General features: G+C 51.5%; 1 protein-coding gene and 1 long non-coding RNA gene across 10 annotated transcripts in view; one reads left to right on the top strand and one right to left on the bottom strand.

The window, feature by feature from the left end:
- Positions 1 to 13,928, top strand: part of LOC106993188 (uncharacterized) — a 23,545-nt gene extending 9,617 nt beyond the window's left edge. Inside the window, exons 3-5 of one of the 2 annotated variants that reach the window (XR_013403535.1) lie at positions 4,967 to 5,062; positions 11,203 to 11,282; positions 13,789 to 13,928. This is a non-coding gene — a long non-coding RNA (uncharacterized LOC106993188). Of the gene's footprint in view, positions 1 to 4,966; positions 5,063 to 11,184; positions 11,283 to 13,788 lie in introns of both variants that reach the window. The other variant, XR_013403536.1, reaches the window with a different exon arrangement.
- SLC29A2 (solute carrier family 29 member 2) lies at positions 13,037 to 22,791 on the bottom strand. Of its 8 annotated transcripts, none has more exons than XM_077962132.1 (14): positions 22,615 to 22,766; positions 22,260 to 22,515; positions 21,828 to 21,876; positions 21,498 to 21,579; positions 19,917 to 20,080; positions 19,624 to 19,763; positions 19,101 to 19,235; positions 18,349 to 18,446; positions 18,041 to 18,125; positions 17,044 to 17,177; positions 16,737 to 16,842; positions 16,547 to 16,632; positions 14,806 to 15,005; positions 13,037 to 14,067 (listed from the first exon to the last, which is right to left on the bottom strand). In XM_077962132.1, exons 3-14 carry the CDS (start codon positions 21,854 to 21,856, stop codon positions 13,956 to 13,958), a joined length of 1,371 nt encoding a protein of 456 aa, XP_077818258.1. In that variant the 5' UTR covers positions 21,857 to 21,876; positions 22,260 to 22,515; positions 22,615 to 22,766; the 3' UTR covers positions 13,037 to 13,955. The 8 variants fall into 8 exon arrangements, with proteins under 8 accessions (XP_077818258.1, XP_077818259.1, XP_077818257.1 ...); XM_077962133.1 differs by having other exon boundaries at positions 21,828 to 21,911; positions 22,609 to 22,701; XM_077962130.1 differs by lacking the exon at positions 13,037 to 14,067 and having other exon boundaries at positions 14,551 to 15,005; positions 22,615 to 22,791.

The raw sequence follows: 22,791 nt of genomic DNA, 5'->3' as shown, positions 1-22,791 counted from the left end.
ACCCAGCTAATTTTTATAATCTTTGTAGAGATGGGGTTTCGCCATGTTGCCCAGGCTTGTCTCGAATTCCTGACCTCAAGCAGTCCACCTGCCTCGGCCTCCCAAAGTGCTGGGATTACAGGCATGAACCACCATGCCCGGCCTGTACGTCTTCTTTGGAGAAGTGTCTATTCAAGCCCTTTGTCCATTTTTGGGGTTGTCTTTTTGTTGTTGAGTTCTAAGAGCTCTCTATATATTCTGGAAACTAGACCCTTACTGAATATATGATTGCAAATATTTTCTCCTATCCCATATGGTGTCTTTTCACTTTCTTGATAATGTCATTTGATAAACAAAAGTTTTAGGCTGGGCACGGAGGCTCATGCCTGTAATCCCAGCACTTTGGGAGGCTAAAGCAGAAGGATTGCTTGAGCCCAGGAGTTCAAGACCAGCCTGGGCAACATGGTGAAACCCTGACTCTACAAAAAAATACAAAACTTGGCTGGGCACGGTGGTTCATGCCTGTAATCCCAGCAGTTTGGGAGGCTGAGGCAGGCAGATCACCTGAAGTCAGGAGTTCAAGATCAATGTGGCCAACATGGCGAAACCCCATCTCTACTAAAAATGCAAAAATTAGCTGGGCATGGTGGCACGTGCCTGTAATCCCAGCTACTCAGGAGGCTGAGGTGGGAGAATTGCTTGAACCCGGGAGGCGGAGGTTGCAGTGAGCCGAGATGGCACCACTGCACTTCAGCCTGGGCAACAAGAGTGAAACTCCATCTCAAAAAAAAAACAAAAAACAAGAAAACCAAACTTAGCCGGCCGTGATGTCATGGGCCTATAGTCCCAGCTATTCAGGAGGCTAGGTTTGGGGATCTCTTGAGCCTGGGAGACAGAAGTTGCAGTGAGCTGAGATCACACCACTGCACTCCAGCCTGAGCAACAGAGTGAGACCCTGTCTCTAAATAAATAAATAAAATAAATAAAAAATTTAAATTTTGATGAAGTTCCCATTTATCTTGTTTTTTTATTTTTGTTTTTGTTTTTTCTGTTGTTGCCCATGGCTTTGGTGTCTTATTTGAGAATTCATTGCCAAATCCAAAGTAATGAAGATTTACGTGTCAGGCCTCTGAGCACAAGCTAAGCCATCATATCCCCTGTGACCTGCACATATACATCCAGATGGCCTGAAGTAAATGAAGAATCACAAAAGAAGTGAAAATGACCTGTTCTTGCCTTAACTGATGACATTACCTTGTGAAATTCCTTCTCCTGGCTCATCCGGGCTCAAAACCTCCCCCACTGAGCACCTTGTGACCCCCGCCCCTGCCCGCCAAAAAACAACCCCCTTTGACTAATTTTCCTTTACCTACCCAAATCCCATAGAACGGCCCCACACCTGTCTCTCTTCACTGACTCTCTTTTTGGACTCAGCCCGCCTGCACCCCGGTGAAATAAACAGCTTTACTGCTCACATAAAACCTGTTTGGTGGTCTTTTCACACAGACACGAGTGAAATTACGCCTACATTTTCTTCTTCTTTTTTTTTTTTTTTTTTTTTTTTTGAGATGGAGTCTCGCTCTGTCACCCAGGCTGGAGTGCAGTGGCCGGATCTCAGCTCACTGCAAGCTCCGCCTCCTGGGTTTACACCATTCTCCTGCCTCAGCCTCCCGAGTAGCTGGGACTACAGGCGCCCGCCACCTCACCCGGCTAGTTTTTTGTATATTTTTAGTAGAGACGGGGTTTCACCGGGTTAGCCAGGATGGTCTCGATCTCCTGACTTCGTGATCTGCCTGTCTCAGCCTCCCAAAGTGCTGGGATTACAGGCTTGAGCCACCGCACCCGGCCACGCCTACGTTTTCTTCTAAGAGTCTTACAGTTTTGGGTCCTATAATATAGGTCATTTATCTATTTTGAGTTAGTTTTTGCATATGGTGTGAGGTAGGGGTTCAGATTTGTTAAAGAGACTATCTTTCCCCATTGAATGGTCTTAGAAATTTTGTCAAAAATTATTTAGCCAAAGATGGGTTTATTTCTGTTGCCTCATTTCTATTCCATTGGACTACATGTCCATTCTTATGTCAGTACCACACTGTTTTGATTACTGTAGCTTCAAAGTAAGTTTTGACATTGGGAAGTGTGAGTCCTCCATCTAGCTTTGTTCTCTTTTTCAATATTTTAGTTATCCAGGGTTACTGGCACTACCATATTAATTTAAGAATAGACTTTTCCTTCTTTTTTTTTTTTTAAGAGACAGGATCTCACTATGTTGCCCCAGGCTGGTGTCAAGCTCTGAGCTCAAGCTATTCTCCCACCTCAGCTTCCTCAGTAGCTGAGACTACAGGCATGCACTGCTGTGCTTGGCTGGAATTTTGATAGAGATTGCACTGAATCTGTGTATCACTCGGGGTAGTATTGCCATCTTAACAAGGTACATCTTCCAATCCATGAACATACAATATATTTTCATTTCTTTTTTTTTTTTTTTTTTTTTTTTTTTTGAGACGGAGTCTCGCTCTGTCGCCCAGGCTGGAGTGCAGTGGCGCGATCTCGGCTCACTGCAAGCTCCGCCTCCCGGGTTCACGCCATTCTCCTGCCTCAGGCTCCCGAGTAGCTGGGACTACAGGCACCCACAACCGTGCCCAGCTAATTTTTTGTATTTTTAGTAGAGACGGGGTTTCACCGTGGTCTCGATCTCCTGACCTTGTGATCCGCCCGCCTCGGCCTCCCAAAGCGCTGGGATTACAGGCGTGAGCCACCGCGCCCGGCCGGCTATTTTCATTTCTTTAGGTCTTCTTTAGTTTATTTCAGCACAGCCTAGGCAACACAGTGAGATCCCAGCTCTACAAAAAAAAAAAAAAAAAAGAGAGAGAGAGAAAAGAAAAAATTTTAAAAAAATAGCTGGGCGTGGTGGTGCACGCCTGTAGTTTCAGCTACCCAGGAGGCTGAAGAGGGAGGATTCCCTGAGCCCAGGTTAAGGCTGCCGTGAGCCACGATTGGGCCACTGCACTCCAGGCTGGGTGACAGAGTGAGACCTTGTCTCAAAAAAAAAACTTTTAATTTCAACAATGTTTTGACATTTTCTTCTTCTTCTTTTTTTTTTTTTTTGAGGCAGAATCTCACTCTGTGATCCAGGCTGGTGTGCAGTAGCATGATCTCAGCTCACTGCAACCTCTGCCTCCTGGGTTCAAGTCATTCTCATACCTCAGCCTCCCAAGTAACTGGGATTATAGGCACGTGCCAACATGCCTGGCTAATTTTTTGTGTTTTAGTAGAGATGGGGTTTCACCATGTTGGCCATGCTGGTCTCAAACTCTTGAGCTTAGGTGATTCACCTGCCTGGGCCTCCCAAAGTGCTGGGATTACAGGCATGAGCTACCAAGCCCAGCCAATGTTTTGTATTTTTAATGGGCAAGTTTTTTACTTCCTGGGTTAATTTTTTCCTAGGTATTTTACTCTTTTGTATCCTATTGTAAATGGAGTTGTTTTCTTAATTTCCTTTTCACGTTGTTCATTGTTAGTGTATATAAATATAACTGAATTTTGTTTGTTTGTTTTGAGACGGAGTTTCGCCCTTTCACCCAGGCTGGAGTGAAGTGGCACGATCTCAGCTCACTGCAACCTCTGCCCCCTGGGTTCAAGCAATTCTTCAGCTTCACCCTCCTAAGTAGCTGGGATTACAGGCGTGTGCCATCACACCCAGCTAATTTTTGTATTTTTAGTAGAGATGGGGTTTTGCTGTGTTGGCCAGACTGGTCTCAAACTCCTGACCTCAGGTGATCCACCCACCTCAGCCTCACAAAGTGCTAGGATTACAGGCATGAGCCACTGTGCCTGACCTGAATTTTGTGTGTTAATTTTTTTTTTTTTTTTTTTTTTTTTTGGAGGCAGAATCTCACTCTGTCACCCAGGCTGGAGTACAGTGGCATGATCTCATTTCATTGCAACCTCACCTCTTAGGTTTAAGTGATTCTCCTGCCTCAGCCTCTTGAGTAGCTGGTACTACAGGTGTGTGCCACCACACCCAGTTAATTTTTATATTTTTAGTCAAGACAGGGTTTCACCATGTTGGCCAAGCTGGTCTTGAACACCTGACCTCAAGTGATCCACCCGCCTCAGCCTCCCAAAGTGCTGGGATTACAGGCACGAGCCACTGAGCCAGGCTATTGTGTGTTAATCTTGAATTCTGCAACTTTGCTGGCTTTATTAGCTCTAAAAGTTTGTGTATGTGTGTACGTGTCTGTGTGTGTGTGTATGTGTCTCTGTGTGTATGCATGTGTTCTTTAGGATTTTCTATATATTTATATATTATGTCATCTGTGACTATGAATAGTTTTACAAAAACTCTTTTTCAATTTGCTTAACTTTTGTATCTTTTTCTTGCCATTTTTTCCCACCTCAATGTGGAAACTCATATCTTGCCAAATTGCTCTAGCTAGAACTTCTAGTACAATGTTGAGTAGATGAAATGGTGAAACCACGGATCCTTGTCTTGTTCCTGATCTTTGGGGGAAGGCTTTAGGTCTTTCGCCATTAAGTATAATGTTATTTGTGGATTTTTCATAAATGCCCTTTATCAAGTTGAGGAAGTTTCCATCTATTCCTTGTTTATTCAGCATTTTTATCTTGAACGTGTGTTGGACTTTGACACATGCTTTTTATCTTGAACGAGTGTTGGACTTTGACACATGCTTTTTATCTTGAAAGCGTGTTGGATTTTGTCACGTTTTTGTTCATAAGTTGAGGTGATCATGTTGTGTTTCCCCTTCATTCTGTTAATGTGGTGTATTACATTGATTGATTTTCTTTTTCTTTTTTTGAGACAGTCTTGCTCTGTTGCCCAGGCTGGAGTGCAGTGGAGCAAGCTTGGCTCACGGCAAACTCTGCTTCCTGGGTTCAAGTAATTCTTGTGCCTCAGCCTCCGGAGTAGCTGGGATTACAGGCGTGCATCACCACAACCAGCTAATTTTTTTTTTTGTATTTTCAGTAGAGACAGATTTCACCATGTTGACTAGGCTGATCTCGAACTCCTGACCTCAAGTGATCCACCTGCTTCAGCCTCCCAAAGTGCTGGGATTACAGGGTGAGCCACAGTGCCACATTGATTGATTTTCGTATGTTAAACAATCTTGCATTTCTGGAATAATTCCTACTTGGTCATGGTGTGTAATTCTGATAATATATTGCTGGGTTAGGTTTGCTAGTGCTTTGTGGAGGATTCTTGCATCTATATTCATATAAGATACGGTCTGTAGTTTTCTTGGAATGGTCTGTATGTTACTTTGGCCTCAGGTCACATAGAATGAGTTGTAAAGTGTTTTTCTTCTACTTTATGGAAGAGTTTGAGGGTTGTTGTAAATTTCTTTTTTCTTTTTATTTCGCACACTACCCTCATGTAGGAATTGTTGTTAATTCTTTTTGTTTTGTTTGCGACAGAGTCTTGCTCTGTCACCCAGGCTGGAGTGCAGTGGCATGATCTCAGCTCACTGCAACCTCTGCCTCCTGGGTTCCAGAGATTCTCCTGTCTCAGCCTCCAGAGTAGCTGGGATTATAGGTGTGCACCACCACGCCCCGCTAATTTTTGTATTTTTACTAGAAACTGGGTTTCACCATGTTGGCCAGGCTGGTCTCAAACTCTTGATCTCAGGTGATCTGCGCTTGTCAGCCTCCCAAAGTGCTGGGATTACGGGCGTGAGCCACCACGACTGGCCGGATTGATGTTAATTCTTCAAGTGACTGGTAGAATTCACTTGTGAAGCCATCTGGTCCTGGGATTTTCTTTGTTGGGAGGTTTTTGATTACAGATTAAATCTGGTTACTTGTTATAGGTCTGTTCAGATTTCCTGTTTCTTCTTGCATCCATTTTGGTAGTTTGTGTGTTTCCAGGAATTTGTCCATTTCATCTGACTTGTTAGCATACAATTATTCATAGTATTCTCTTATAGTCCTTTTTACTTCTGGGTAAAGGCATACCTCACTTCTTTTTTTTTTTTTTTTTTTTTTTTGAGACGAAGTCTCGCTCTGTTGCCCAGGCTGGAGTGCAGTGGTGCGATCTCAACTCACTGCAAGCTCTGCCTCCCGAGTTCACGCCATTCTCCTGCCTCAGCCTCCTGTGTAGCTGGGACTACAGGCACCCGCCACCACACCCAGCTATTTTTTTTTTTTTGTATTTTTAGTAGTTTTCACCGTGTTAGCCAGTATGGTCTCGATCTCCTGACCTCGTGATACGCCCGCCTCCGCCTCCCAAAGTGTTGGGATTACAGGCGTGAGCCACCACACCCGGCCAGGCATACCTCGCTTTATTGCACTTTGGGTTATTGCATGTCACAGATAATTGCATATTTTTTTTACAGATTGAAGGTTTGTGGCAACCCTGTGTTGAGCAAGTCTGTTGGTGCCATTTTTCCAACACCATGTGCTCACTTCCTGTCTTGGTGCCACATTTTGGTAATTCATCCAATAGTTCAAGCTCTTTCATTATTATTATATCTGTTATGGTGTCCTGTGATCAGTGATCTTTGATGTTACTATTAAAATTGTTTTGGGGCACCGCACCCATATAAGACAGTGAACTTAGTAAGTGGGCTGGGTGCAGTGGCTCAGGCCTGTAATCCCAGCACTTTAGGAGGTGGAGGTGGGTGGATCACAAGGTCAGGAGTTCGAGACCAGTCTGGCCAACATAGTGAAACCCTGTCTCTACTAAAAATACAAAAAATTAGCCAGGTATGGTAGTGTGTGCCTTTAAATCCCAGGTACTCGGGAGGCTGAGGCAGAAGAATCTTGTGAACCCGGGAAGTGGAGGTTGTAGTGAGCAGAGATCACACTACTGTACTCTAGCCTGGGTGACAGTGTGAGACTCCGTCTCAAAAAAAAAAAATCAGGCCGGGCGCCGTGGCTCATGCCTGTAATCCCAGCACTTTGGGAGGCCGAGGTGGGCGGATCAACAAGGTCAGGTTAGAGAGACCATCCTGGCTAACACAGTGAAACCCCGACTCTACTAAAAAATTAGCTGGGGGTGGTGGTGGGGGCCTGTAGTCCCAGCTACTCGGGAGGCTGAGGCAGGAGAATGGCGTGAACCCGGGAGGCGGAGCTTGCCGTTAGGCAAGATCACACCACTGCACTCCAGCCTGGGTGACAGAGCGAGACTCCGTCTCAAAAAAAAAAAAAAAAAAGAAAAATTAAGTGCTGGGATTACAGGCATGAGCCACGGCGCCCAGCCCCAGTCGAATTACATTTTTAAAAAATCCATTCTTCGGCCATGCACGGTGATTTATACCTATAATCCCAGCACTTTGGGAGGCTGAGGAAGGAGGACTGCTTGAGCTCTAGGAGTTTGAGACCAGCCTGGGCAACATAGTGAGATCCTGCCTCTAAAAAAAAAATTTTGTTTTAAATCCATTCTGATAATCTTGCCTTTTAATTGGAGAGTTGAGTCAATTCCATTTAAAGTAATTACTGAGGCCAGGCACAGTGGCTCACACCTGTAATCCCAGCACTTTGGGAAGCCAAGACGGGCAGATCACTTGAGGCCAGGAGTTCAAGACCAGCCTGACCAGCATGGTGAAACCCCGTCACTAATAAAAATACAAAAATTAGCCGGGTGTGGTGGTGCACACTTGTCCCAGCTACTCGGGAAGCTGGAGCAGAGGAATTTGCTTGAACCCAGAAAGCAGAGGTTGCAGTGGGCCAAGATCACACTACTGTACTCCAGCCTGAGCAACAGAGTGAGACTCTGTTTATAAAAAGTAAAAATAAAAAAAAGTAATTACTGATAAGGAAAGACTTACTTGTGCCATTTTGCTATTTGTTTTCTACGTCTCGTATCTTTTCGTTCCTCATTTCCTCCATTAATGCCTGCCTTTTTTTATTTTTTTTATTTTTTTTATTTTTTTTTATTTTTTTTTGAGACGGAGTCTCGCTGTGTCTCCCAGGCTGGAGTGCAGTGGCGTGATCTCGGCTCACTGCAAGCTCCGCCTCCCGGGTTCACGCCATTCTACCGCCTCAGCCTCCCAAGTAGCTGAGACTACAGGCGCCCGCCACCACGCCCGGCTAGTTTTTTTTTTTTTTGTATTTTTAGTAGAGACGGGGTTTCACCATGTTAGCCAGGATAGTCTCGATCTCCTGACCTCGTGATCCACCCGCCTCGGCCTCCCAAAGTGCTGGGATTACAGGCTTGAGCCACCGCGCCCGGCCTGCCTGCCTTTTTTTAAAAGATAGGATCTTGTTATGTTGCCCAGACTGAAGTGCAGTAGTGCAGTCACAACTCGCTGCAGGCTTGAACTCCTGGCCTCAAATGATTCTCCTGACTCAGCCTTCCAAGCACCTAAGACTACAGGCATGTACCATCATGTGCCCTGCTATTTTATTTTTATTTTTGTAGAGACGGAGTCTTGCTATGTTGCCCAGGCTGGTCTCAAACTCCTGGCCTCAAGAGACCCTCCTGCCTTGGCCTCCCAAAGTGCTGGGATTACAGGTGTGAGCCACCACGCCTGGACTTCTTGAGTCTTTTCTGAGCATGCATCTTGCCCTGCATGTATATGGCTTTCTAAATTCCCTGATATTTAAGGGAGCTTTTCAGTTCCCCAAAGAATCTCTCCCCAGCTTTTCCTTACAACCTTTCAGCTTGTCTGTTGTTCATGTAAACTGTAATCTTTGCTCTGGACAGCAGGGGTTTGTTAATTCGCCTTTCAGTGTTTTGGAGAACTGTCCTCTAAGTAGAAGCTTTTCCATCCTGAGAGATTTCAGAGTTAGGCAAAACAAAAGCGAATGTCTGGCATCAGACATCAGACATGCCTAAAGAACTGGCATCAGTTCTTTAGGTAGTCCCCAGACAGGTCGGAACTGATAGATACAATCCTTTGAGAACAAAGTCTGCTTTGCTCCCTTGAGAACCAAAGGCTAGGGTCCCACATTGGGAATGTCATCTTCACACCACCACTAACCCAGAAGGGAAATGGAGCAAGGGCAGGTAAAACACTGCAAAACTCTCATTATTTTTAAGTTGCCACTTTCTTGATTCAGCACTTGCTTGGGGTTGTTGTAAATGTTTGATTATTTTCCAGAGTTCCAACAAAGGTGGTTCCAACAGTCGCTCATTTTTTGTTTTGTTTTGTTTTTTTTTCAAAGGCACAGGCCCTTGGAGCTGTCTGTTTTACTACTTTTGCTTACATTCTATTAATATTGAGCTCCATGGAACCTCAGTTTATTCATCTGTAAAATGGGGTAGTGCCCAGGGCTTCTGCTTCACAAACTCTGGGGCTGCAATGGAAAGGGAGTCCAGGCCAGGTGCAGTGGCTCACGCCTGTAATTCCAACACTTTGGGAGGCCAAAGCGGGCAGATCACTTGAGGTCAGGAGTTCAAGACCAGCCTGACCAACATGGTGAAACCCCGTCTGTACTAAAAATATGATAAAATTAGCCAGGCATCATGGCACTTATCTGTAATCCCAGTTACTCAGGAGGCTGAGACAGGAGAATAACTTGAACCCAGGAGGCGGAGGTGGCAGTGAGCTGAGATTGTGCCTCTGCACTCAAGCCTGGGTGATGGAGCAAGACTCTATCTCAACAAAAAAAAAAAGGGGGCATCCAGCCAGGTGACCTCAGTCAACAGTAGTTTGTTCAAGATACCTTGAGAAGAAAGAAAGAGCAAGAAGAACAAGGATGTCATCTGGCTCCATCTAGGATATCATGATGACTCTAGTGACCACAAAGCAATGCCCCTTTCTATTATGTTGATGACCCTGCCTGTGACCTTGACCCTGCCTATGACCTATTCCTTCTAATGTGCCAGTAACCTCGAGACAACCCCCACTCATATTGTGGCTTCATTCTCCCAAGAGAGATGATCTGATTGGTTCTTCTCTTCAGGGAACCTGGACCAGGCCACCTCATAGGCTGCTGGCCAGTCAGTAGGTGGCTGCCATGGCTCAGACCCCGGCCCTGGTCCAGTCAGCCCTGGCCAGAGATGTCATTTCCATACAAAGCAGGGTGTGAGGGTTAGGTAGGGAGGCCTCTGGGGCCACTCAAAAGGGGCCAAACTCTGACATCATGTGGCATTTTGAGGCAGGTGGAAAAGCAGATCACAAATGTCAAATGCTTTTCATGTAGTGGAATTATTTTTATTTTTTATTTTTTATTTTTGAGATGGTCTTGCTCTGTCACCCAGGCTGGTGTGCAGTGGCAGAATCCTGGCTGACTGCAGCCTCCGCCTCCTGGGTTCCAGTGATTCTCCTGCCTCAGCCTCCCGGGTAGCTGGGATTACAGGCGCCCATCACCGCTCCTGGCTAATTTTTGTATTTTTTTTAAATGAAAAATCATTTAATCTCTTTTCCTAAAGAAAGGATCCAGGCAGATACTTTATACCACATCTATATTCATTCCACATACATAAAAGCCACACTGTATTATATTACCCTGTTTTTATAGGGCTTGAGTACTTCCTTGGCTTCACCACAAAGGGGGCGTGGGTCCTTTGTGAATAAGGTCAGCACAGGCAGAGTTGTCTCAGACGCAGAGCAATTTCTCAGGAAGAGTCCAAAGGTGGACCTGGCAAGTTGCATGCTATTTCCTTGAAACCAGAGCATCTTAATTCTGATCCAGATGATTTCTCCCCTTTGAAATAATTGCAAACAAGATTAAAACTGTATTCAGGAACTATTCCAGCTGGCTTTTGGCTTCCTCTGATGTATACTCCTGAGCTTCACGCCGCCAACGTCTCTGCTTCCGCCCTGCGCCCCTCTGCTTCCGCCCTGTGCCCTGTATTTTTAAAATATAGACCAGGTTTCACCATGTTAGCCAGGGTGGTCTCAAACTCCTGACCTCAAGTGATCCGCCCGCCTTGGCCTCTCAAGGTGCTGGGATTACAGGCGTGAGCCACCATGCCTGGCCTCACGTAGTAGAATTCCAACCACCAGTCTCCTCTTCCATAAAAGGGTCAGCAACTTGAGGGTAAAGATATCTCTCCACTGAGCCCAGCTCAGTGCCCTGTGCAGTGCAAGTGTTTGCTGATGGAAAATGGCTGCGTCTGCGGGAATCCGGGCCTGTCGGCAGAGCTGTGACAGGGTGGGGAGGCAGCAGTAGCTGGGGACTAGGCGCTGTCGGCAGAGCTCTGACAGGGTGGGGAGGCAGCAGTAGCTGGGGACTAGGTGTCAGGTGAGGGGCAGGCAGGTGTAGCCAACCAGTCCAAGAATGTTTCCAACATCAAAGCCCCTGCATCCTGAGCAGATAAACTTGTGCTGGGTCTACTGGGAAGGAGGATGGGAAGACGGAATCCCAGGTTGTGACATCATAAGGACACCTGAGGGGTAAGTGTCCTCTTTTTGGGCCCCACCCTCCACTGGGCTTGCTCTGGGTGACGGGTGGCCCTAGTGGGTTTCCTGGGACTGTCTGGCCTGTGAGGTGGGCAGGTGGGTGTCTGCCTTCTTGGTCCCAGGTGGATCTGGCAGGTCTGGGGAGCTTTTGTTTTGTTTTGAGATGGAGTTTCACTCCTATTGCCCGGGCTGGAGCACAATGGTGCGATCTCGGCTCACTGCAACCTCTGCCTCCTGGGTTCAAGTGATTCTCCTGCTTCAATCTCCCAAGTACTGGGATTACAGGCATGTGCCACCACACCTGGCTAATTTTGTATTTTTAGTAGAGATGGGATTTCTCCATGTTGGTCAGGCTGGTCTCGAACTCCCAACCTCAGGTGATCTGCCCGCCTCGGCCTCCCAAAGTGCTGGGATTACATGAGCCACCGTGCCCGGCTTCTAGGGAGCTTTTAGGTACAATGGACAACAGTTGTCCTCTCCTCTGAAGGTAGAGAAGGAGAAGGGGACCCAGCAAGTATTGGGGTCCTGCCCCCAACAGTCCCAGTCAAACAGCACAGCTAGGCCTAGTGGTCTTGCGAGAGACTCCTAGGACTCCAATAACCGTTTCCCTAATATCATCAGAGGTGGTACTCTAGCTCCAACCTCACTCCAGGACTCCAGCTCAGGCAGGTCATAAAGAAAAGGGCCAATTTGAACCCAGGACTCTGGGTCAGCATGCGTGCACTTGTCCACGAGGTTAGCTGGCCTCCATAGAGGCAGCCTCCCTCATCTCCTGTATCAGTCCTCCTCTGGAAGCCACTGTCTAGGCCCCATCACCTCCCCACTGGACTGCCGGGATCAACTCCTCTGTGGCTTCTCTGCTTCTGCCCTTCCTCCACCTCAGACTAGCAAACTCATATTCATCCCTCAGGGCCCAGCTGGGGAAATACCTCCTCCAGAATGACTGCCTGACTTCTCAGGTGGAATCAGTGGCTCCCTCGACATGCTTCTGCAGGGCCCTCACAAGACGTATCACAAGTTACATTTGGCTTCCCGTGGCCTTAGGAGTGGGGACTGTCTCCTTTGTTTCAGAGTCTCCAGCCTAGGCAGGGCCTGGCCGGGGCAGCTGCCTGTGAACAGTGCTTGAAGGAATGAATCCTTACTTGGGGTCTACCCTGTGGCTTATTTCAGCAACCAAGGTCATATCTTGCCCATCTTCCTCTTTGATGCCAAGAGCCCCTGGCTTCTGAGCAGGTACCCTATGCTGGCTGAGCATCCGATATCTAATAGGTGTTCAGTGAATGTTCACAATGGCAGGTGGGCAGAAAACCGTTGCTTTTCTCTGGGATGGGCAGGGTAGTACAGGTGTGTGGTGAAGCAGACTTTCCTTCATCCTCTGTAGAACTGATGGGGTCGCCAAAGCCCTGCCCACACTGACTGCCTCTCTAAGGCCAGATTTCTGAGGAGAAGCGACCCTGGGGAGGCAGAGGATGCCAGTGAGAGCCCAGGGACTCATGAAGGGGGAGAGCAATAGTTGTCCATCTAACCAGGTGCTCTGCCCAGGAGCTCAGAGTTCCTTGCAGGTCAGTACCCCCCAGCTATCATGTGGTCCAGAGGACCCAGCACAGAGATGACCACCAATCCCTACCCCTCTCGGGGCCTCAGTCATCCCACCTGTCAATGGGGTACAATCTTTCCAACCCCACCCAGTTCACTGAGGCCAATAGAGCCAACAGCACTTCGGAAATAAAGACTTGGTGAACGCATCATACAAATAAATGGGGTTGTTATTAGACCCAAGAGCAGGGTCCGAAGGAGAAACAGCAAAAAGGGGGAGTAAGTGCCCAGGGCTCCTGCCCCGAACCCCTTGAGGAAAACAGAAACAGGTGTTGGGCAGGAAGAACAGCACCTACAGGGAGGAGGGAGATGGGGTTGGATCCCGGCTCTACCACGGACCAGTCACTTTCCCCAGGACTCAGTTTCCTCACCTGTATAATGGGGGAAGCACAATCCTTGCCCAGCTCCTTTCAAGGGCCTCAATTAGGCTTCGGTGAGAGAGTGGGTATGGAAGAGGTTTGCAAACTGTAAAGTGCAGTGCACACATGCAGGCTAGCTGTGGCTCTGGGGCCCAGGCCCAGCTGGGCTCTGTGGAGTGGGGACAGTAAGTGTTGGCAATGAAAACACTGCTTGAGGCTGAGCCTGGCCCTTTGAGCACTCTCAGGTCCTCAACACCTGTTTCTTCTTCCAGGTCCCCCCAACTTCCCTGGCACCTTTTACCCTGGGTCGCTGAGGCCTGGGAGGACGAGGAGCTCCTGCCCTGGGCTGGCCCCACCTCCCACTCTGAACCCTCTGGTTGCCTCTGCTCCTGGTGATGATGAACAAATGCAGACCTGGTGGTGGGGAGCGGCCATGCCCTGCACCCTCTCTTCTCTAGACATCACCCTTTCCATGAGGTCTTGTGCAAGTCACCCCCATTCCTGGGTGAGGGTTAGAATGACCGGTGATGAATTCTTCCCCGCAGCACTCCAAGTGGATGAAGAGCAGCTCCTGCCCCCTGCTGGTAGCCCCAGGCCCAGAGGCCTCCACCCAGCAGAGGCCTAAGCCAAGCTCGCCATTCGCCCTGGGCTGGATCTCAGCTTCAGAAGGAGACGTTGAGAAGAGGCTGCCAAAGAGCCCGGAGGGGCCACTTCAGAGAAGCGCCTTGAAGAGGAAGGAGAGGGAGGCTCCACAGGAAAGTCCCAGGGCCAGGAAGAAGGTCATGAGGGCGCCAGCCACCTCCCTCTCGTGTGGCAGCACCTGCCTAGAACACCCGGGAACAGGAGCTCTTAGAAAACGCTGGGTCCAAACCTAGACCCAGCTCCACCACCCGCTGCCCATCCAGTCTGGGCTCTGTCACCAAAACTGGCCCCGTCTTTCTGGGCCTGTTTCCTGGTCTGTAAATGAGGCTGCTGGATAAGGATGTCTCTCAGGGCCTCTGGGTCCAACATGATGGGATTCCAGATTCCACAGCCTGCCCTTTCCACAGTGCTCCCAACCTGTCTGCCCTGCCAGCTTCATTTTCTCTGGATTCGCCACTCCATTGCCCCTTGAGGAAATAGCCCATGAACCTTGTTTTTCGTCAAAACCTTAGCTCTCCAGCCTGGGCGACAGAGCGAGACTCCGTCTCAAAAAAAAAAAAAAAAAAAAAAAAAAAAAACCTTAGCTCTCCTTCAACTGAGAATTTTACAGCTAGATCGGCCCTGAGGAATGACAGTTCAGCCCATTTTTTTTTTACAGATGGGGAAACTGAGGCCCATTGAGGAGGCCCCAGAACCAGTGCCTGGGCTACTTTGCTGGGCAGGTACCTCACTAGCCCAGTTCTCCTCTCCCCTGCAGTTAAGGGCTGGCCAGGCAAGGGGCGCCAGCAAGGCCTGCAGACAGCTAAGGTTGGGCTGGCCAGAAGCAAGATGGGCCATCCCTCCCTCGAAGGCAGTCCCTTCCCAAAGACTGAACCCACCTCCCCACTCCCAGTCCCCTACCCCACCCCATTCCCCCGGACCTGGGCGCCAAGCACATGGTGAGGGACACCAGGTAGCCATTAGAAATGGCAAACAGCAGCATGAAGGTGATGAAGTAGGCATCCTGTGGGAAGAGGGTGGGCAGCCGGGACCTCTGGGGCACGTGGCACAGCATGAAGAGGGGCACGAACAGGAACCGCAGGCAGACCAGCAGGGGCAGCAGCCGGCTGTCCTCATCTGGCTGTGGCAGAGGCTGGGGTCAGTGTGGTCCCTGGACCCAGGTCTCTGCTCCAGGGCATCTCAGGACACCCATAGAGTACTTTTTATTTTTTTTCTTTTTTTTAGATGGAGTCTCACTCTGTTGCCCAGGCTGGAGTGCAGTGGCCCTGATCTCAGCTCACTGCAACCTCCACCTCCTGGGTTCAAGAAATCGTCCTGCCTCAGCCTCCTGAGTAGCTGGGACTATAGGCACCCACCGCCACCATGCCCAGATAAGTTTTGTATTTTTAGTAGAGACGGGGGTTTCATCATGTTGGCCAGGCTGGTCTCGAACTTCTGACCTCAAGTGATCCACCCGCCTCGGCCTCCCAAAGTGCTGGGATTATAGGCGTGAGCCACCACACCCAGCCTCTTTTTTTCATTAAAAATTTGTGTGTGTGTGTGTGTGTGTGTGTGTGTGTGTGTGTGTGTACAGACAAGGTCTCACTGTGTTGCCCAGGCTGGTTTTGAACTCCTGAGCTTCAGCTCAAGCCATCCTCTTGCCTTGGCCTCCGAAAGTGCTCGAATTTTAGGTTTTTTTTTTTTTTTTTTTTTTTGAGACACAGTCTCGCTGTGTCTCCCAGGCTGGAGAGCAGTGGTGCGATCTCGGCTCACTGCAGCTTCTGCCTCCCTGGGATTACATGTACCACCACGCCTAGTTAATTGTTATCTTTTTAGTAGATATGGGGTTTCACCAGGTTGGCCAGGCTGGCCTCGAACTCCTGACCTCGTGATCCACCCACCTCGGCCTCCCAAAGTGCTGGGATTACAGGCGTGAGCTACTGCGTCCGGCCCCAAAGTGCTAGGATTATAGGCATGAGCCACCACGCCTGGCCCACCCATAGGATAGACCCATCTGTCACCCCCTGACCTCCTCTGACCTGACCTACGCTGTGAGCCAGTGAGGGAGGACCCAGCGCTGGGGCCTGGGCCAAGGCCACCCAGCAATCAGGGACCGGCCTGGGGCTCACCTCTACCTCTCCCAGGCTCCAGCTTGTGCTCTCCACAGCATTTACAGTTTACATACTCGGTTCCTCAGAGCATCCCCTGGTGGTTCCCAGAACCCCCTGGGGGCAGATGGGGTTTCTGAGTGGGATCGGAAGCGGTAGATCAGCTCCTGTCCTGACTTGGATGAGACCAGCTCCTCTTTCACCTGCTTTATGTATTGTCTCTTTGGAAGATTTCATTTAAAGACACAGCACCATGGCTAAAACCAACCCCAAACCTAAGGCTCTTGCTCAGTCCCTCACCTGGTGCAGGAACCTCCATGTAACATTCTCTGAGCAGCGAAGGCTGCATGCTGGGGACACAGAGGTCAGCTGGACGTGACTTTTGCTTTCAAGGAGCTCACGGTGCAAGCCCTGGCCTGCACACCTCCAGGGCCCAGGTGCTCCCTGCCGCTTGGCCAGTGGTTCCACTGCCAGGCCACTTGGACTACTGGAAAATCACCTCCATGCTCTTTCAAGACCTCGGATCCCAAACTGCTTCCTAAAACATCAGATCACCCAGCCCTGGTGTGCTTACCCACAGGAAGTAAGAGGTCAGGCTCCGTCCCAGCCAGTCCATGATGTTGAAGAGGAGGAAGCAGCAGATGGGGTTGAAGAACTGACCTGGGAGGGAAAGGGCTGCAGCTCATACTGGTCCCCAATTCCCCTCTCCCGTCCTCTCCCCTTTGTACCCCCCACCCTGCTGTCTTCTCCACTCCGACACTCACTCCACTTCCCGGGACTGGTGGAGCTGGTCACCATAGCTGTGATGGCGGGGAAGACGGACAGGGTGACTGTGAAGACCAACACAAGGCACAGCGCTGTCAGCCAGATCTGGGAGCCAGAGGCAGGGGTGTGAGCAGGCAGGGCAGTCCCAGGGCCCCACCCTCTTGCCCAAGCCCCATCTGGGAGCAGGACACTTGGGGTCTGGCCCAGCTGTGTCCCTGACCCACTATGACCCTATGACCTTGGGGGAGACAATGTGAACCCCATTATTCCCCAGGGATGGTGGTTGGGGCTATATCCAAGCCAAACCTTCTGGAAGACAACGAAGACTGAAGGTTTTCCTGACTTCTGGGGCTCATCTGGCTCTGATTCCGGCTCCTTCTCCAGGTCAAGATCCAGGGTCAGAGCTACCTTCTGGGGACTATTGGGAATCCCGTTCTCATCTGGGGGGAGGGGCGAGGGGTCATGCTTGTGACCCAGGTTTCCCGACAGCCAGGCCCAACGAAGGGAGATTCCCAGCAGTTAAAACAAGTGATCCTCCGCTGGGCATGGTAGTTCACGCCAGTAATCCCCACACTTTGGGAGGCTGAGGTGGGCAGATTGCTTGAGCCCAAGAGTTCGAGACCAGCCTGGGCAACATGGTAAATCCCCATTTCTACAAAAATACAAAAATTAGCCAGGCATGGGAGCCTGCACCTATAGTCCCAGCTACTCGGGAGACTGAGGCGGATCACTTGAGCCCAGGAAGTCGAGGCTGCAGTTGAGTTGTGATTGCGCTGCAGTGCAGCCCAGGTGACAGAGTGAGATGCTGCCTCAAAATAACAACAAACCGCACCCCCTTCCCCCCGCCCCCCCAAAAAAAACAAGTGCCCTTCCTCCAGCCCAGGCTGCAGGCGAAGCGAATTCATGATGGAAACATGCATAGCTACCAGGAAGCGCATGCATGGGTCGGGCGATGAGCAAAGCACCTTAGATGGATTATCTCATTATCGTTGCTTTACAAATGACACATTGAGGTTCAGAGGGCTGCAGTGGCTAAGTGGTTTGTCTCAGGCCACACAGCTGAGACGTTGTGAAACCAGTACTCAAATTCAGAGGTCTTTGGATCCAAAGTTTGCATGCATGGAAGCTCTATTGCCTCCTCATTTTATAGAGGTGGAAACTGAGGCCCAAACAACAGCAAGGATGACTTTAATCCTACCAACTTCCCTTCATGATCTTCCGGTTTGCACAAGGCTACTAGGGGTGGGCTCTGGCTGGGAACAGAGGGAATGGCTTCCCAGGGGAGGTGGCTCTCAGGGCTTACCAGACTGGAGGAGCTCAGCTTTGGTCTCCAGCTCCTGAGCTTGGGCCTGGGATGGTTTATTGGCCAGGTAGTAGCGGGCAAACTTCTGTAGAAGGACAGGAAAGTGTTGGGCCTGCCTGGCTTGCCTGAGGTGTCTGGATCCCTGCCCACATCATTGGCCTGGAGGCTGGGGTCCCTCAGTGTCTTCTCTGGGGGTCAGGGCTGAGGCCAGGTCTCCTCCACCTCCCCTGGCCTCTCTCAGGGTCTCAGACTCAGGACTCTATCCAAGATGCTTTAAGGTGGGGCCTCGAGCCCAACAGCAGGCTCACCAGGTGAGGCAGGCTCAGGTAACACATGATGGACATGAGGATGCCCACACAGGGCGTGATAAAGTACCCCAGGGCGGAGGTCTGGGCGTCCACGCCACCTGCGGAGAAACTTCAGCTGCAGAAGAGGCACCTGGTCCCACCAGCTCCCACGGGGCTTCCAACTCTTGTCCCACTTCCCATTGTGGACTTCTCAGACCCACTCCCAGCCTCCCTTCACTGAAAATGGGAATCTTGTACAGGGCCCCAGGGCAGCCCTGCCCTTTTCCCACTTTCCCCTACATGTCATTTTTGTTGAGCACATACTATGTGCCAGGAGCCTTCTCTTATTGCATGCTCATTATAATCTGAGCAGGGAGCTAGAACGATCACGTAGGTGGGGAAACTAGCACAGAGCGGTGACAAGCCTTGTCCAGTGCCCCTAGCTGGTAAGCGGTGAAGCAGATTCAAATCCAAGACTATCTGAATCCCAAACCCATCCCCTCATCCTTCAACTTCAACCTGCTGCCGCATGCCAGTACTGGCCCCAGGAATCCTGCCCCTGTCTCTGAGTTAACCCAGTCCTCGCTTGGTTATTACTCCTCACTGCAGGGCCCATGAGCCCCACTCCCTAGCCCCAGACCCAATCCCCATTTCCATATCACCCTCTTACCTCCATCTTCACCCAGAACCCAGGTGTCTTGCTCTCACATGCCCTCTCTGTTCCCCAAACCTCAGATGCCGCCCCAGCCCTCCAGCCACCCAAGTGCACTCACTGGCCATGGACAGGAGCATGGCAAGGGCAGCAAAGATCCCAGCCAGGCCCTGGCCGCTGAGGAAGAGAGTGCTGTAGGTGGAGGGCATGGTGCCCAGCTGCCCGAAGAGGCTGCCCTGTAGGACTGCACTGAAGGCTGTGGAAGACAGGGATGGGGGCTGCTGCTCAACTAGGCAGGACTCAGGGGCTCCCTGGAGGAGGTGTCGGCAGGATGCACAGGGGACTCTGGACAAGGTTGCACAGGTGTGAGCTTCCCTAGGGACTCTGGGCACTCTGGGGCAACACCCGCCATTCAGTCCTTTTCTGAGGTGCAGCCATTGGTTTGTGGGGCTGTCGACCAGGAAGCCTGCTCCTAGGTCACCAGACAAGTGACTCTTCCCCTCCCTCTGGGCCTCAGTTTCTTTACCAGGGATATGAGTGACCATGATGCTGTCTTCCCTTCTCAGATATGCTGGGCCCTTTCAGTAATGAGGCCAGGCTGAAGCCCTGCATGGGCTGGCTGGGGAGGGGGTGAAGGTGCTCACAGTTGATGAAGCAGACGGAGGCCATGGTGATGGAGAAGAAGGGTCCGGGGCTCATGTCCACTTTGACCAACGTTGCCGTCAGGGCAAAGAGCAGCAGTATGGCCAGCAGGCTGCCCAGAATGCGCACCGTCTCCGGGATGCTGCTCAGAAGGGGGCAGAGTGGATCAGTGGGGCCCAGGCCAGAGGGGGCTGGGGAAGGGCTGGGCAGTAGGGCTAGGGGACGGGGGGCACGGGGGAAGGCCTCAATGAAGCTGCGTTGGCAGGGGGCACAGGAGCCAGGGCAGGCCTCTCACCACTGGTACAGGAAGGAGTTGAGAAGGGTGAAGAGCAGCAGGGGCAGCTGGGACAGCAGCGTCACCCAATTGTTGAAGTTGAAGGCATCCTCCGGGCCTGTGTGGTTGGTGCCCAGGATCCTGGTTGTGCTGTTGCTGGCCCCGACCAGTCGCGCCTGGAAGTACTGCCAGGTGGGGAGGTGACGGAGGGTCAGCACCTCTCAGCCTTCCCCCACTGCCTTCCCCCTCACTTGTGATTGCTTTCTACTGTCTGCAGGGACTTGTCTGCCATGTCCTTGTTCTGTCCCCAGCGCCTGGCACACAGTCGGGGCTCCATGAATGTGCACTGAGTTAAATGGCTGAAGTCTGAGACACAGCCCAAGCATTAAGAGCCCCCAGCATAAGCCTTGATCCAGCCTTGGACAGCCCCTTCTCTTCAGCGCCCTGGTTCCAGCCCCCATCCCCACTCGTGCAGCAGCTGCTAGATTCATTCATTCCAGGGGTATTTATTGAGCACCTACTGTCAGCCAGGCTTTGGCCTAGGTGCTGACCAACTGCATTCTCTCTGGAGCACATAGCCTGCCACTCCTCTGCTTAACCTCCTCACTCCTCAACACCCCGCTTCATTCCTACCTACTGCCTGCAGGGCAAAGCCCCAAATAGAACAGCCCTTCAGAATCAGATCCCAGTCTCCCTTTGTGCCCCATCTTCTGCTCCATCCAGCTAAGCTCCAGGCAGCCCTGGCTCTGGATCTCTCTCTAAACAGGCTGATCCTCTCTTGCCTGTTTGCCTTGGGCGTGGCTGTCATCTCCGCCTGGCGTGGCTGTCACCTCCACCTGGAATGCCCTACTGACCACGCCCCTCCATATGCACTCTGCCTACCCTACTCCCAATTTACAAATCTCTTCCACGAAGCAGAAGAAACTTTCTCCCTCCCCTGGGGACCCACTGCACTCTGCTGTAAGCCTGGAATGTCGCGCATCATGTTACATTATTAATAGCTCTTTGGCCCCTCTTGCTCTCAAGACCAGGGGCTGATTCATCTCTGGGTTTCCAGGGCCCAGCACAGAGCCAGTACCCAAGAGGCATTTGCAAAGTTGTTGCAGTGAATACAGATGAATAACCCGGTCCCAAAGACAATGCAAACCCCATATTTCTGCCTTCCCTGAAGACACTCCCTGCTGTTTCCTCCTGTGTCCCCAGTGCCTTCTCCACAGTAGGTGCACATTAAACGTTTGTTGAACGAATGAATGCATGAATGAGTAAAATTCATGGTATTCCAAAGAAAATCAAACGTTTGATAACCGACTTTTGGGGTGACTGACTCAGGAATAACGACACATAGAGGAGGTGGGTGGGCAGCGCCTTTGCTCATTCCAGACCCTGTGGGCTGGTGGCCTTGGCCCTCTGAGATGTGGACATTCCTGAAGTTCTGCTTTCCTAGTCATGCGGGAAGCATTGCCCTCTCTGTGGCTCCGAGCTTCAGCCCATAAATGAGCTCAACGAGGGGTCACAGGTGCGCGGTGAGGAAGCGCCCGGTAAACCTCATCCCAAAGGGTGCTGGCTGCGGCCACGAGGCTGCCACGCCGCCAGGAGTCTCACCGGGATGGCGGTGATGAAGAAGTTCCAGGGAAGGAGGGTGCCCAGCCCCAGGATGAAGAAGCTGATCCCGACCAGGTGGTAGCTGTGGGGATCGGTGGGAAGGTCACCCCGAGGACGCACCCGCCTCCGCGGGCCCTCCCGCCTCCCAGGCCGCCCCCTCCGGAGCGGACTACAACCCCCATCACCCCAGCTCTGGCGGCAGAGGGAGTCGGCTGATGGGAATTGTAGTTCGATCCGGTCTTCTCTGCGCCTCGGAGCGCCTCTAGGGAGCGGGTCTGCAACGCCCCCGGTCACTTGGGTCCCGGTCCGCACCCACCCGGGCCCACTCACCTGTCCCGCGGGGCGTCTCCTCGCGCCATGGCCGTCGCAGCGGATGCGCCTGGGGTGAAAGGGACAGAGAAGCCCCACCAGCACCTGCGCTGGGGCCGAGGGCCGCAGCACCGGTGGGGCGGGGGGCGGGTCTCCCCAGATCCCGGTGCAGGGCTGCAGGAGCGGCACAGGTAGCCTCCGGCGGATTTCGGCGGGTCTCGCGCTCCGCAGGCTGGGACCTGGGCTCCGCCCCCGGGGCGGGGACAGAGGGTCGCGCCACCCGTCTTTCCTTCCCGCACCCGCCGCAGGGACTCTAGACTCCGGCTCGGGCCCCGCCCCACCTCGGAGCCTCCGGAACCCGCCCGCTCACGGCACAACCCCTCCCCGCAGACCCCAGTCCTCTCCGCGGGCGCCGGAGGGGAAGGCGGGGGTAGGGGCTGGGGGTAACCTCACCTCCACCCCTCGCTGAGAGCTCTGTAGGGGCAGCACTGGCGCGGGGCTCTTCCCGCTTCGTCAACTCCGAGGTGATGCCAGAGCCGCTCCAGCGACCCCTAAAGCTGGAGCCCACCGGGGCGCCCCCTAACTAGGGAGCCGCTGCGGAGCCCCCACCCAGAGCGTAACCCAAGCCGGGCCCGGACGGGGGAACCGGAGCCGCCGCCGGTCGCCCGCGATCCTGGCAGGCTTCGCCGCGCTGGGTCCCCGGGAGTGCCTGGAAAAAACAGCATTACTTTCAACTCCCCACTCTTTTTATGTTTAAAAAAAAAAAAAAAAACTTCCAGAAGACTATAAATCATTAATTTGCTCCTACTCATAATCTACGAATAGGTGTGGGTTCTCTGCAATCCCCGGGCGTATCGGGGACGCTGGAGAAGTGAGAGGCCCCGAAACACAAACTATTTTCTTTTTCTCTTTTTTGAGACAGAGTGTCGCTCTGTCGCCCAGGCGGAAGTGCAGTGGCCTGGTCTTGGCTCACTGCAACCTCCCC

This window comes from Macaca mulatta, chromosome 14, assembly GCF_049350105.2.
Source record: "Macaca mulatta isolate MMU2019108-1 chromosome 14, T2T-MMU8v2.0, whole genome shotgun sequence".
NCBI classification, from domain to species: Eukaryota; Metazoa; Chordata; class Mammalia; order Primates; family Cercopithecidae; genus Macaca; species Macaca mulatta.
Note: the sequence above shows the minus strand (reverse complement) of the source record. Positions and strands in the feature narration are given on the sequence as shown.

Bases quoted from the DNA above. Each gene is read 5' to 3' on its own strand.
- SLC29A2 (XM_077962130.1), bottom strand. From the start codon at position 21,856: ATGGCGCGAGGAGACGCCCCGCGGGACAG. The intron at 20,081-21,497 runs GTGAGACTCCTG...CCCACCTGGCAG, and splicing joins TCTTCATCACCGCCATCCCG to TACTTCCAGGCGCGACTGGT. The intron at 16,843-17,043 runs GTTTGGCTTGGA...TCTGGCTCCCAG, and splicing joins TCTTCGTTGTCTTCCAGAAG to ATCTGGCTGACAGCGCTGTG.